Source organism: Apus apus, chromosome 1 (genome assembly GCF_020740795.1).
Source record: "Apus apus isolate bApuApu2 chromosome 1, bApuApu2.pri.cur, whole genome shotgun sequence".
Taxonomy (NCBI): Eukaryota; Metazoa; Chordata; class Aves; order Apodiformes; family Apodidae; genus Apus; species Apus apus.
The window spans coordinates 177,876,082-177,890,170 of NC_067282.1; the positions used below are offsets into that span (position 1 = coordinate 177,876,082).

General features: G+C 37.0%; 1 protein-coding gene across 5 annotated transcripts in view; it reads right to left on the reverse strand.

Moving 5' to 3' along the window:
- DOCK4 (dedicator of cytokinesis 4) overlaps nucleotides 1-14,089 on the reverse strand; it is a 234,820-nt gene that overhangs the window by 54,266 nt on the left and 166,465 nt on the right. For all 5 annotated transcript variants that reach the window (XM_051625806.1, XM_051625795.1, XM_051625807.1 and 2 more), the window contains exons 26-27: nucleotides 12,629-12,727; nucleotides 5,876-5,970 (exon numbers count right to left, since the gene is read on the reverse strand). In XM_051625806.1, coding sequence (XP_051481766.1) covers nucleotides 5,876-5,970; nucleotides 12,629-12,727 — 194 coding nt within the window. The remainder of the gene's footprint in view (nucleotides 1-5,875; nucleotides 5,971-12,628; nucleotides 12,728-14,089) is intronic.

The following is a 14,089-nucleotide window of genomic DNA, read 5'->3' on the forward strand; positions in this document are numbered from 1 at the left end:
GCAAAAGGCACCATAGCTCAGCTTTGATTTATTTGGTAAGCCAAATACATACTAAACAGTTCATAAAATGTGGGTCTGTAGAGTAAGAGTATATATGTTGTAGTAAAAAATCCTTCAAAACTGAACTTAGAAAGATGAAGCCCTGTTCTTTCATCAACAAGCTGTTATTCTGAATCCACAAGAGAAACCAAAATAAGGTAAGAAAGGAAACATCAGGCGTTCTCTTTATAATGTAGGTTCTATTAAAAAAAAAAAAAAAAGGCAAAAAATGCAGAAAGCAGAAACAGCAGCCAGATGGACAGTTGCCTGTTCCAATACAATATTCACATTCCAACTTACTTTCCAGCCAACAATTTCAAAACAACAACAACAGGATTTATTTAAAATCCATTTGAGTACCAAACTAGAAAACACGGAGTTTGTAAAAAGATTTGCTTTTCTTCCTCTTACCATCTGCCACAAATTTGTTCAGAACCACTGACTCTTTTTACAGGAGAAAAACCTCCGCTTCTAGCTACTAAATCATTCTGGGCTCAAACACAGAATGCTAACCCCAAGGTTCAGTCAGAGTGTTTTTGAAAGAGTGGTTTTTCCATCAGATTTTCATAACAAACTCTTCTGTAACAAATGGTTTGAAAAATCCAAGGCAGCCCCCAGAAGTTCAACAACTGGTTTGCTGCCTAGACTGTGCTATAGTGACTTGGCTTTTGCCTGGGCAGCCAATGGTAGAAAATGAAAGCTTTTTTTTTTCCATTCTGATACAGGACAAATATGTAACAGTGGCTTCTCATTTCATCCTTTGCCATTTCAGAGTGAAATCTTCCTGAGCACAGAGGGGTTTGAACAGAAAAAAAGGTTTATTTCATATTTCATAAGTTAATGTAATAAACCTAGAGCCACATATATCCATATATATCCAGTGTTACATGTATATAAACTTATTCATACATGCATACCTATGTATTTATATGATTCTTGTGGAGCACTGAGTGTCAAGTTCAGTTGTTAGCAACATTTTGTATTACATGAAAGCAAGAATATTGTTAGCAACACTGCATATTACATAAAAGCAAGAATTTTTGTTCATTGTAGGAGTCTCTGACTCCCACACCATGAGAGCTAACAGGATTCTTCAAAGCAGCCATAATGATGAAACTAATGCTAATTCGATGTCTTCCTTTACTGTGTATTCTAATTACTTCTTAAAAAATAATGTCTTGCAGTCATTACTGAATTAGATAACCAAAAGGATTCACTGTTTAAAGTCTCTATGCCCAACTGTCAGTAGCTATCTTCTGGACTTTAGTAAAAGCAACAGACTACAATAAATCTTACATTACAGTTCAATTATTTTACTAGAAATAATAATTCATGCATCCATTATTGTGTGTTTATAAAATTCAGATTGAGAATTGTATGATCTACCATCTCTGTCATTCATCAAAACACTGCAAGGATATACATATTTAATCATTCACAGATCTTGAAAATTAAAGCTTCTTGCATACCAAGAACAGTGGAAAATTAGTTCATTGCTCAATTATACATAGGCATAGTATGTTATAAATATCAAACCCTTCCTCAGGCAAGTAACAGAAACTCACTTTGCTCTCCAACAGCCTCCTCAATTGTTAACGAAACATGACATACCTGGAGCTCAGCTGAGTCTGTTCAAATGCTCTCAAAAGATGTCAGTCAGTTAAAGCATCAGATTAATGATTGTTCTCCTAACCTTACAGTAACTTACAGAAGTGACCATTACACAATGATTTCCAATTCAGAGAGACATCTTTAAGGTGTTAACCAGAAGCTTCAATTTAAGTCTGGCATATTTTTTTACAGAATTTTGGATTCCTCTCTGGCTCTAGGCAAGTGATTCAGACATCTTCCTATATTATGTGGTGTTCATTTGGAGTCACATATAGAAGCCTTACTTAGAGGCCCAGCCAGCTCCAGCTTACCACCTAGTTGATTTAGAGAGTAAGTCTGTCCCTACAATGAAAGAAATTAAAACTGTATTTTCTACAGTATATATAAAATTATATTTTTGTCATTCATTAATAACATCCATGTTAGAAAAAGAGATAATCATAATTTTTTTGCTTTACTGAATGCATGCTGATTAGCTCAATACAGAGCTAATCCTTACGCAGTTTTAACCAGTTAATTTGTCTCATTGCTCAACTGCTAGACAGTAATAAACATGAAGGATTTTTTTTTTTTTATGTTCTTCTCCTTCTATCACAGAACGCATTTCAAAAAAGATCTGTTTCTCTGCTTTAGTGTTAAGTCTGCCTTTTTAAATCTTACTTTATTTCTCAAATTTTGGAAGTCACTTAGCAATTTCAGAATGCTAGCATTAGTGCTTTCTCATGTCGGGCACACAGGCATTCAGAATTATAGATCATACATGTGTCACCAGGAAGTATCTTAATTCTGGGTAGTTATAGTTTGTCTTCTCGAGCTTACAGTACCTTCTGGGTTTTTTTTTTTTGTTTTTTTTTTTTTATCCCAGACAGCATCAAATGATCAGATGCTATGTAATTATTGAGAATACTGCAACAAGAAATAAAAAATTCTACTAGCCAGGGAGCAACGATTTTCTGATATATAAATATTATATATTGAAAGAATTATGGCATTTTAAGACCCAAAAATATTTCAGGTAATTGAAGTTCTTCATATATAAGTAAGAAAAAAAAGGGTATTTTCCCTCTCAGGAGAAGCTTATTGCCTGATTATATCCTTGCTAGGACTCATTTCTTCCCTCGATAGGCTAGATCTCTCTTCCTGCAAATACCAGTTTGAATTTTTATATCACTCTAGGGACAGGGAAGAGAAAAGACAGTGCTGCTGGTGATGTGACTGCACTGATGGGTGAAGCTCCCAAGACAGACACTGCCTTCAGAAAAGCTACCCATTCTCAGGCTGAAGCCCAGACAGCTGAAAAGGCAGCCTTCTGACACAGGAAACATGGCAGTCATTTTAGTCCTGGGAAGCAGGAGCAAGAAATGATACATGCTGTTAACGGGTTGCTTGATTATGCTCTTAAAAAGATGAACCAGACTTTCTAGTTTTGCCTTTTAGACATGAACAGAGCAGCAGGGAGTTCAAGAAGTTCTGCCTTCAGAGTTCTGGCTCATTGAGTGAAGCTCAGGGAGAACAGCACGCAGCTGCTCCTGTCTGTGGTGCAGGCAGTGCCCTCGTTTCTCATCTTGGCTCTGACTCTTCCCTTTGCACTTAAAAGATTTTGGGTTGGGACAATCCAAGCAGAACTGCAACTCTGTGGCTCTGTACGTTTGAACACTGACACTGAAGGAAGGCAGCCACTGCAATGGCTGTGGAGGACACAAGTGAAAGGAAGGAGATTCCATTCACAAACAGCTTTGGAAAAACTAGTGATCAGCAGCTGAGGTGAGAACAGTAGCAGATTTTCCTTTATGCTGCCTCAAAAAGGAATAGAAACTAATCCATAGTATATAACAAAGGAATGATAAGCCTTCAGTTCACACCACACTTTTTAGTACACCTGGCCAATGCCCTGTCTGATAGGAAACCAGCAGTTACTCCACAAAGGAACAATTGCCTAGCAAAGCAATTATGGAATATTGAATTGGTAAATTTGTGTTTACAGCCCATTTGCTGGCAGCCATGCTTCTGCCATTGTGTTGTCAGGTTCATTGAGCTGATCTGATTGGCTTCTCATGGCCAGCTCCCACTAGCATTTATTGCCAATCTTCTCCGCCTGACAGAACTGGACATAGAGTCACCTCCTAGATGGTCAGAAACAACATGACATGGATTACTAAAAGGAGATGTGATGCTAACTAAAATACTGGTGCAAGTAAATATTCCTTTTGCAGAACTCAGCATCATAAACCTTAGTATATGTCAACACCCCCAGCCTAAGAAATAGATGCCAAGGTCATTCCTGAATCTTAGTTTTGTACATGTCAGCTGTTGCAAAGCCATCTGCCAAGCCAGCTGTTTCTGGAATAAATAACAATTTCTTAGATTATATTTTTAGTCTAAAAGTTCCTATGTTTTTTCCCTCTTTCCTGTGTTTCTCAATTTATTTCTCAAGCATGATTACCAGATGCAGGCCTGTATAAGCCGTATCTTCTTTAATATCATACACAGAAACAAACACCATATCTATTATTTGATTATTAACAATTTCTTTTCCCAACTGGGCAAGATTAGCAACACCAAGTGAAGGAATAAAAATGAGTAAACAATGTTATTTTTACAAGCCATGACAAAGTTTGAACAAATACAATGATGCTTGCATACCCACATAAACAAATATATATCATTAACACCCCAGGGAAGCTGGTGCAGTACTGTGTCCAGTTCTGGAGAACCCAAAACAGGAAGGAGATGGAGCTGTTGGAGTAAGCCCAGAGGAGGACCATGCAGATGATCAGAGGGCTGGAGCATCTCTCCTGTGAAGACAGGCTGAGAGAGTTGGGGTTGTTCAGCCTGGAGAAGAAAAACCTCCAGGGAGACCTTATTTACAGCCTTTCAGTATCTGAACGGGCCTATGGAAAGCTGGGGAGGGGCTTTTTACATGGGCTTGTAGCAAGAGGATGGACTGGAAAACAGGAGATTTAGATTAGTCATTAGGAAGAAGATCTTTAGTGTGAGGGTGGTGAGACACTGGATCAGGTTGCCCAGGGAAGTTGTGGATGCCTCCTCCCTGAAAGTGTTAAAGGGCAGGTTGGATGGGGCTTTGAGCACCCTGACCTAGTGGGAGGTGTCCCTGCCCATGCAGGGAGGTTGGAACTGGATGATCTTTAAGGTCCCTTCTAACCCAAACCATTCTGTGATTCTATGAACATAAATTTTGCTAAATTCACAGAATCATAGAATCACAGAATGCCAGATAAGAAGGGACCTTAAGGATCATCTGGTTCAACCTTTCTAGGTAGAAATTTAGAGCAAGAATATTGTTACTAGTGGTCCATAAAGCACCATGAATTTAAATTCTCCTTGGAGCCAGCAGTCACAACACAGCCTAAAAAACAATTTCCATCAGGCACTGCAGTATGTACCACAAAGGGTGAAGTCAATCCTAAATTCAGGTTTCCTAGGTCTGCCCAATACAAACCCTCGCCTCTGCTGACATTGGTGTCTGTATACTAATGTGGACTGTTTAGCTGGCTTATCTGATCTAAAGGTAAGGCTACGAAAAAGAATAGCTAGTGATATAGGTGAAATAAATTTCAGTACTTTCAGACCCATTGTAATGATTTCCCAGAAATGCTGGGAACACTTTCTAAATGTTTCTCTAAAAATAAGGCCTGAGCAGAGAAAGAATGGCTTAAAGGCAGATTACATCTCAGAGTATCACTAGGCAATACTTTGAACCCTGTGGTACTGTTGCCTGTGCTGTATTTCATTTCCTGATCGGTGTTTTTTAATTTGTGGTTCTTCTGACAAGCACTAAATTAACAAACATGCAAAACCATCGCTAACTGTATTACACAGCAGATAATTTCTTCTTTGGAGCGCACACATCTTTACCCACTCAGCATTTAAACCGATTTGAAATGAAGTTCTGTTGAGCGTTGTCATTTGCTACTTGGAAAACAAAGCAGTTGGTGCTTAGCATCTTCATTCTGTAAAAGTGTTTCTCAATTTTCAGTTATATGTTCTTACAAAAATCCAGAATAGAAAGAGTTACAGATTGTATCATGAATCTATTGTGTAAAATAAGTCCAGAGATTTAAAATCTTAAATTAAAAAATGAAAAACTGCAGCCAGCATTATAAAAGACATTTTGAATTTTATTACATAATTAGATAACTTTATTTATCTATACCATGTTCTTTGCATACTACTCATATTTTTATTAACATTAAAAATGCCTTACTTGTTTGCAACCAAACGCATCACTGTCCAGTCTTTTGGAAACATCTCTGGTCGTATTAGTATCCGAAATACAGTGAAAATCTGCAGCAGGAAATCCTTTGGAAGGAAAAGAAGCAGTCATATGTCTTTTCTGCTTTAAAGAGAGCAGTGAGCTTTAAATATATTTCAATCAGAGACAAGAAATCATTATAGAAATAGCAAAAATGCATTTATTTTCAACACAGATACACCTCTGAATATTTTTTCAACTTTTTGATTCCCCAAGAAAGCTTTAAATACTGATTTAATTCAATTTATTTAAGAGGAGAAAAATAATTTAATGTGCCATTTGATTGACAGCAGTGCATAAGAGAAATGTCAAAGATGTATTTGGTTTCCACCCATACACTTCCAGAAATGTGATCCCCAGAACAATCTGCAAATCAAAAAAGCACTTTACAAACACTACAGAGTTCTGACTATCTCCTTAATCATGCCAGGTTTTCATCACTTGCAAGATTTATTCTAAAAGTAGCATTACTTGGTGGGAGAGAGAAAGAGTGCACAAGGACAACTTTCACATTGGGTTTGCAAAGACCAGTGAATTCAATATGATGCTGAGGCCCCTGAACTGTTAACTGCAGCTGTCTGTCTGTCTTCGTGCAGGTCACTTAACCATTCTGCCTCATTTGCTGAATCTATAAAAATAGGGAACACGTGAGCTACTTTGCAAGTAGGAAGCACTGCTTAAGAGCTTTTAGCATTGTCATCTCCATATATCATTTAACTCACTAATAAAAAGCTAAATTAAACTATTGCTTTCAGCACAGTTTTTCAGATTTTTTTCTCACAAATAAAGCTACCAACAAGGGTAGCACTTCTAATGGCCCATCTGGATTGTGTATAGTCCTGCCAGCATTTTGTTAGTAAGCAAAATGGAGCTGTAGACATCATGAAGAGCATGAGGCAAGTGATGTAACTTGCCTAACATAATCAGTATGGCACCTGACCTTGAAATGCTTTGTTGATTCTGCCCACACCACTTGCAGAGCTAGCCCAAAACACCACATTCTGAACACCAATATGTTCTCAAGTGCTTCTATCAAAGTGAAAATTATGGGCACTGCACAAGAGATGTCTTTCATTAGAGAATCACTGTAAAGGGGGATGAATGCAGGAAAGGCAGCTAAGATCCCTGCACCCACCCAACAGAGAAGATTACATAAAAGAGAAAACCTGTTTTCTAAGCAAGATGTCAAAAAAGTTGCTGTATTAAAGAGTATAAACGATAATCACTGCAGACAACATAGTGTTTGAATGCAGGTGACCAGCTTTACAGATAAACAAGTAGCTCTACGAGCAACACATCTGTTCCAGGCTGTTTTCCTACAGCTCTGTCCCTCAGTTAAAGTTCAACACTTCTGTCTGCTCCTTTTATTCTTTAGGGGTTACCTCACTTCCCTGAGCTGTAATCTCTGCAGCTTGAACGCTACTGTATGTCACCTCTCAAATGAGGTCCCAGATTCTCTCATATGCTATTTTTATCTCATCTGTTGTCCAGACACGATGCATGTTGCTTCTGTTAGGGAGCAGCATGGCTCCAAAATGACTAGCTGCTAAACTAAAGAGACCAGACAGTTACTGATGAGAAGGAAAGCAATGGTTTAAGAACTTAAAATCCAGGGGCTGCATGAGGTGTAAACTTAGTGCCTTTGAGACCCATGGGCAACTGCCAAAGCCTGCTGAAATGTATCAGCTTGTTCAAAATTCATCAAGGTAGGAATGATACAAAGAGAGGAAGACCATAGATACTTCATTTCCTTAGGTAACTATGCTAAAAATATAATTTATTTATTTTTTATTTCAAGAAAACTTTAAAACAAATATGTAGACACTGGTATTAAATTTTGAATCATTACCACCAGGCTAATAATTTCTCATTTGAACAGAAAAAAATTTGAAAACCGTGTCATGATTTTAGTGGTAAGTGATATTAGATACAAATTGTGGATTTGAAAAGCCTGAGTAAGATAGAAGATCTCTTTGTTACAGTACATGTTTAAAAAGTAAGAACAAAATGCAGTAAAATTCAAAGATGAAATCTAACTGAAAAAAAACAGGTAACTCATAAAATTTTAGAAAAACTAGTCAGTTGGAAGATTTTAAAGACACGACTATTGAGCTTCTATTAACAGAATTCATCTGTGGCTAACTTTTATTTTTTTATTATTTTTTTTTTTGTTTATTTGGTAATACATTTCCCCAGGAATCCATTGTAAGAATGAAAATAACCAAAGGGTAAAATGCCAGTTGACTAGTCTGATACTTCGCCATTTATGTGCTGGTATCCTCCATATGTCAGTGCTGCTCATCAATACTCAATGTCAGTGTTCACTCCCAAGGGACCCACCTTCAACAAAGCAATTCTATACTTTTTTTTTTTTTTATCAGCATTGCAACACCTGCCATTTTGCACAATGCAATTGCTTTTTTGTTTGCATGATGCTTTTTTTGTTTCACAGTCTAAATGTCACAAGACATTACTATGAATTACCTTTCATGAAAGATCAATTTTCTAACTATATTTTGAGCTGTTTCATTTGAACGGGACTACTGTCTTTCATAGTAGTATCTGCTCTGCTGGACACATCATTAATGAATAAGTAACAGATTTTAACACCTAACAAACATTTTGGTGGGCCGTATAAGTGAACTAATACTTGGTTCATTGAGTGCAGAGATCATGAACGTTACATACGTCTTCTATCATAAGAGACAGCAAGGGAGTAATTCTGTCCTTTTACATACTCTAAATAACATCTCTTAATATTCTACCTTGACTATATAAGCTCTAGTTTATCTTACACCATTTTAATAATAGCAAAATATTACAGTTCAGTTTCCTCTACCAGTAATAGCTACTGGATGAAATTATCCAACTGTGATTAAGTGAGAAGCATGACCTTCTGAAGGACTGAAAATCATCTATTCATTTAACAAAAACTGCTTCAGAATTTCTTTCACATCTCCTTGTATGCAAAATCCTCTGTAAAGCAGGTCAGACTTTTAACTGGATCTCTCAGGGTGCATCTATATAAACATTTTAGTTTTGGTCAACAGTCCACTTTGAAGCTAATTGCTTGATCATCCACTGCTTTGGTTTGCACTGCAGTGTTATTAAACTACTTCTTATCAAGTCTTTGTAGAGCATCCTAGAGCTTTTTTGCAGAGAGCCAAGGAGTCCACAAGAAAGATAATGGATTGACAGTGAGTTGTCTCTGCCCAGACAACTCATTCATTCTGTGGACATATCTTTTCCCATATCTTCTCTTGTTCACCATTTCCTCAGTCTGTATCAGAAGCCAACCAAATGTTTATTTTAAAGCTATCCCTCTGCCTCAGCACCCATCGTTTCAGAGGTCCCATACATGAGCAGATGTCCCGGCATAGCGGGGGAAGGATGGCAGCTGGAACTGAGCTTCTCCACCAGAAACATTCCCCACGTCCATGGACCTCACACAGTCAGTGTTCAACATGTCATTAGAAGAGAGCAGTGGAATAAACTGCACTTTGGCACCCACCTTACCCTGCACAGGCTCCTTTAACTGGAAGAGAGGGATCAGAGAACTAGTAAGGTTTACACCCATACCCATGAAATATTACCTTTTCCTATACCAGCTCTCTCCTGTCTATCTATTCTGCCACATTATGTAGGATACACTGCCAATGGATAAAAACTAGGCTTTCTGGCAGGTGCTTATCTATTTGTTTCGTCTTATTTTAATCTATTAATTAAAAAACTCACACATATAAACCAAACCCACCTTGCTATGATAAGAGCTGCACTGTGCTAACTGGTTTTCTCATTCACTTTCCCACTTCTCCTATTTATAATTTCCACTGTTACCTTTTGTCATAAACTGCATCTGAGCTTTTTTTGTGGCAGTAAATATCCACCTACAGGGTGCTTCTATTCTATAAATTGCTATAAAATATATTTACTAGAAGAAGATGGTGTTTTGCGGTAAGCAAAAGGAGCATATCTTGAAAATAATATTGCAAGATAAAAGGAAGCATTTAAAATTACTGCCTCATATATTCAATATTTAAAAAAGTGAGTGATGATAGTCTCTGGTGCTACCACTCAGACATGAATCCCCTGTTATTTTTTTCTTCTTTCATTTGCATGTTTTCAAATATGAAACTTTCTTTTTGTGTTCTGCTTTGTCTGCAAAAAACTGAACTCTCTTTAGGAACTGACTAAAATAAAAAGTCACCATGCCATTTACTTAAACTTAATATGATTACAAAATAGGGGAAATATTTCCATAAGCAACCACTTGTTTAAAGCATCACTCAGCTGCATGTCATGTGTAGAAGCCGTTTGCCCAAAGTCTCCATTTTGCTATATTTTTTGACAGAATGAAGAACAATCTTCATTCCCTTTTTACAAGTACTTTCATGAGTGAATTTTTGTTTGGAGAAGTGGTTTGGTGAGGGTATTTCTTTAACAGGATCATAAATGCTTTGCAAACATGCATTCATGCATTCACTTAACATAGCAGCCTTAAGAATTAGTTGAGAAGAAAGAAAAAACACCTTGTGATATCAATTCAGCATAGACATTTAATCATAAGAAGAGGTAGGCAAAGCAAAAAAGCACAGCAGACAGCAATTCAGAGGCCTGGGTTACACTCAGGTAAGTCGCGCGGGAACCCCGTATCAGATTTGTAACATGTAATGTGGCTTAGGGAAGACCAAATTCACTCTGACATCACTGACCAGGGGCAAAAAGAGGATTAAAAAGTACAGCAAGCTGATAGTAGTCACCACTGAAGCTTAAATTCCAAAGTACATACTAGCTACAAGATGAACTATAGCTACTAGCTCAACCTCTCAAAACACCTCACACACACAAAAAAGCATCATCACAGATACTTACAGCTTCTGAATCTTCATTTACTCATACTGATGTCATTTCCTAAGAAGCATATCTCAAAGCAATATAAAATATCAAGGAAGCTCCACATTTGGCAAACAAAGCGGAAAAACACAAAGTGGCAAGATGGTCTAGATGGCCTAAGTTAGACACAATCACCTCATGATTAACAGCAGTGCATCAGCCTCGCACACTAGCTCTCATCTTCCCCTCTTCCTCTCAAGTTATATACATTTCAGTGATATTTAGTATTTCTAAATTAGGGGAAAAACCCCCAATATCTTATATTATTTAAGAAAAAGGATGTTTCATTAATTCTGATCAGCCTTCTGCCAATGAATGACTGGTGGAGCTGATGCTGATTTGATGAGATGTGAATGGAAATAAACTCTGGACTTGAGTCCTTAAGACCTCTGTTTTGATAGCTGATGACACTGACTACAGCTGCTTTCCTTATGTCTTTGTTTAATAGTAGGGTATGTGAGTGGGGGGAATATAAATGTGTCAAATTAAACACCATTCAAGTATTAATTCTAGGGCTTTTTTATGTTCTAGAAGCAAGAAAGTCTGAATAAAGTCAACACTGTATTTCATAGATACATCAAACAGAAATCAAGCTTGAAACCTCTAGGAAATACAAATATTTATAGCCAGGAATAAAGACCCAATCAGAACTCAAACAAAAGGGAAAATGTTTTCAGTAAAAAATGCCTAGGTTCCACAATATATACTAAAAATTGCCTATATAGATCCTAGGTAGTACTCTTGATTCATGGTAGAAATAACTATTCAACAGCATTTTATCTCTTTCAAGCTGAATATGACCACCTCACTACAAAGAAAAGGAACTAATGAATAATATGCTCTCTTCAGAACAGCTCTAAACAGATACCAGGAATTTAAGGAAATATGAAGTTGCACCCTAACTGTACTACTCTTTTCAGGTCAGTACTTACGTTTATCAAATGGCATTTCAAGAGTAACATCTAAAAATATACTGTCATGGTAGGACTTGATTACTTTCCTATCTAGAATCACCAGCTGAATGGGCATTACTCAAAATCTCTTGTGTGGATCAAATTTCACACTATATATATGTTTTTCAGAGTCTAGGAGAGTCAAAGTCTTAGTTTATATCTTTATGCAGGAAAACTTAATGGTTTTGGTTGTTGTTGTTTGTTTTTTTTTAAATCCAATCTCCAGCTCCAAAAAGGAAATAAAAATGGCGTATCTCTATGAACCCAGTAAATACATTGATGAAACTGGTAGAAGCTGCCCTGAAAGAGCTCTGCAGCTACTCTCTTCCATGATCAAACTGAGCAGACAAACATTACAAGTTTGACAGCTTCTCCTGCCAGTGGACTTGCTGCACAGTTAAGGAAAATGGGGAGTAAGTTGAACATGCATTTCTCAAGCTGTGTGTTTGCCATTACTGTGTATAATTTCATGAATTAATACATAAAATACCATAAACTAAAAAAGCCAAATTGCCTAATGGGAAGAATCAAGGAGAACAGTGTAACCTTAGATTGACACCATCTTTAAAATAGGCCTGGAGGCTAAGTTTACAGCTTTAAAGCAATTACATAGTCATCTCCCCATCCCAATCCTTATTCTATTTGCTGTAGTTGTATGACAATAGAATCCTAGCACCACCATAAGAGTGGATCTGAGTTCACGTGAAAGCCTGTGCAAAAGTTAGCTCATCTGAAAAATAGATTGCATTTAAATACTGAAGTGTTCAATCAATGCACAGGAATACCTCAAAGGGAGATAAATCAAAAAGAGAAATAAAAAAGAGACCTTAACAAACAGAAAGACAATTATGTTACTTACCCTCAGATCTTCCTTTGTGTTGAAGCTATCAAGAAGCTGTTGATAATGCCTATCAGTCATTTGTCGTAAGAGTGACAACAGACAGGAGACAAATTCCCCCTGTTCAAATAAGCCAAGAATAGAAATATTATAGATTATAATGTCTTCTGTACTTGAGCTTAAACTGTCATATTATACACACTTAAAAATATGTAACAAATGCAAGGGAAATTATTTTACAATCAGGCTTGGACTCCATATTTTGTGAAATATGTTAATTTAGCTATGAACTTCCTTCCACTTAAAAAAATATATTTTCCCCCAAATACAGTTTACTTGCTTAGCAAAAACTACTTTGAATATTTCCAGAAGGGCTAAACCAGTAAAATTTTGATTTGTGATTTATTTCCCCTGTATCTGCTTTAAAACAGACTATTTAGATTGCAAAAATTGCAACCTCTTAGTCAACTCAGTTTTGAAACAAATATAAACAAAAATATTTTGCAACAATTCTGGGAAGAATACTATTGTTCTCCTTCAGGGAAGAAATTAATGGAGTTGGCTGGGAATATTTCAAAACATTTTTTTCATTGCAAAACCAGTATTTGTCAAAAAGAAAACTCCTTTGTAGGACTGAACCACCTTTGAAAATGTTTTGATCAGAAGTAGGGAAAGACCACTCTTTCCCACAGTGCCAACGCCTGGATTCATGCGCCACCAGACTCCAGAAAATGAGCGCTCCAAGGCACAGCTGAGGGACTTACTGGACTGCTACACAGATCCCTACTGCCTCTGCTGATGCACATTTACAAGGCTGTCCTTCAAACAGCACAGGATTCAGGAACTAAAGAGCAGGGAACAGCAATGGACATCTCCAGGTGATGAAATGCAAAAACATGTTACGGAAGGAATAGGTTCTCCCTCTCTCCCTTTCCTGTCTGCTTGTTCACTTCTGAAATAGGAAGAAACACTCGATGGTATCAATGTGGTCTGACTGCAGAACAGATGAAAACAGAAAAGAGTGAAAGGTCTGGATTGCATCCCAGTGCTTAAAATGAACAATTTTGAAATCTTACAAGCTTGTTAAATAATAGGAAATACACTTCTGGCTTGTGTCTACTAGGATCGGAGAACGAGACTGGGAAAACAGTTATGACAGTAGTACTTTAAAATTATGTCTTCCATTACTTTGTCAACTCAAATTTGGGGAAGATTTTGCTGTCATTAAAAACAGAATATAAGATTTTAAAAGGAATATATTTTTACAGGAATTTTACATGGGAAGGCCTATTTCACTTGCATACCTTGTATACTTGGTGGTGTGTGAGGTATGGCTTTCACTCGCAACATGGTGATAAAATAATTCTCTTGCTGATAATAAGATTCTACACCGAAGTAATGATCCCATATTAATTATCTCCTTGTAAAACAATGGTCTTTTTACAATGAACACAGCATTCTCAAAACAGTACCCTAAGGCCA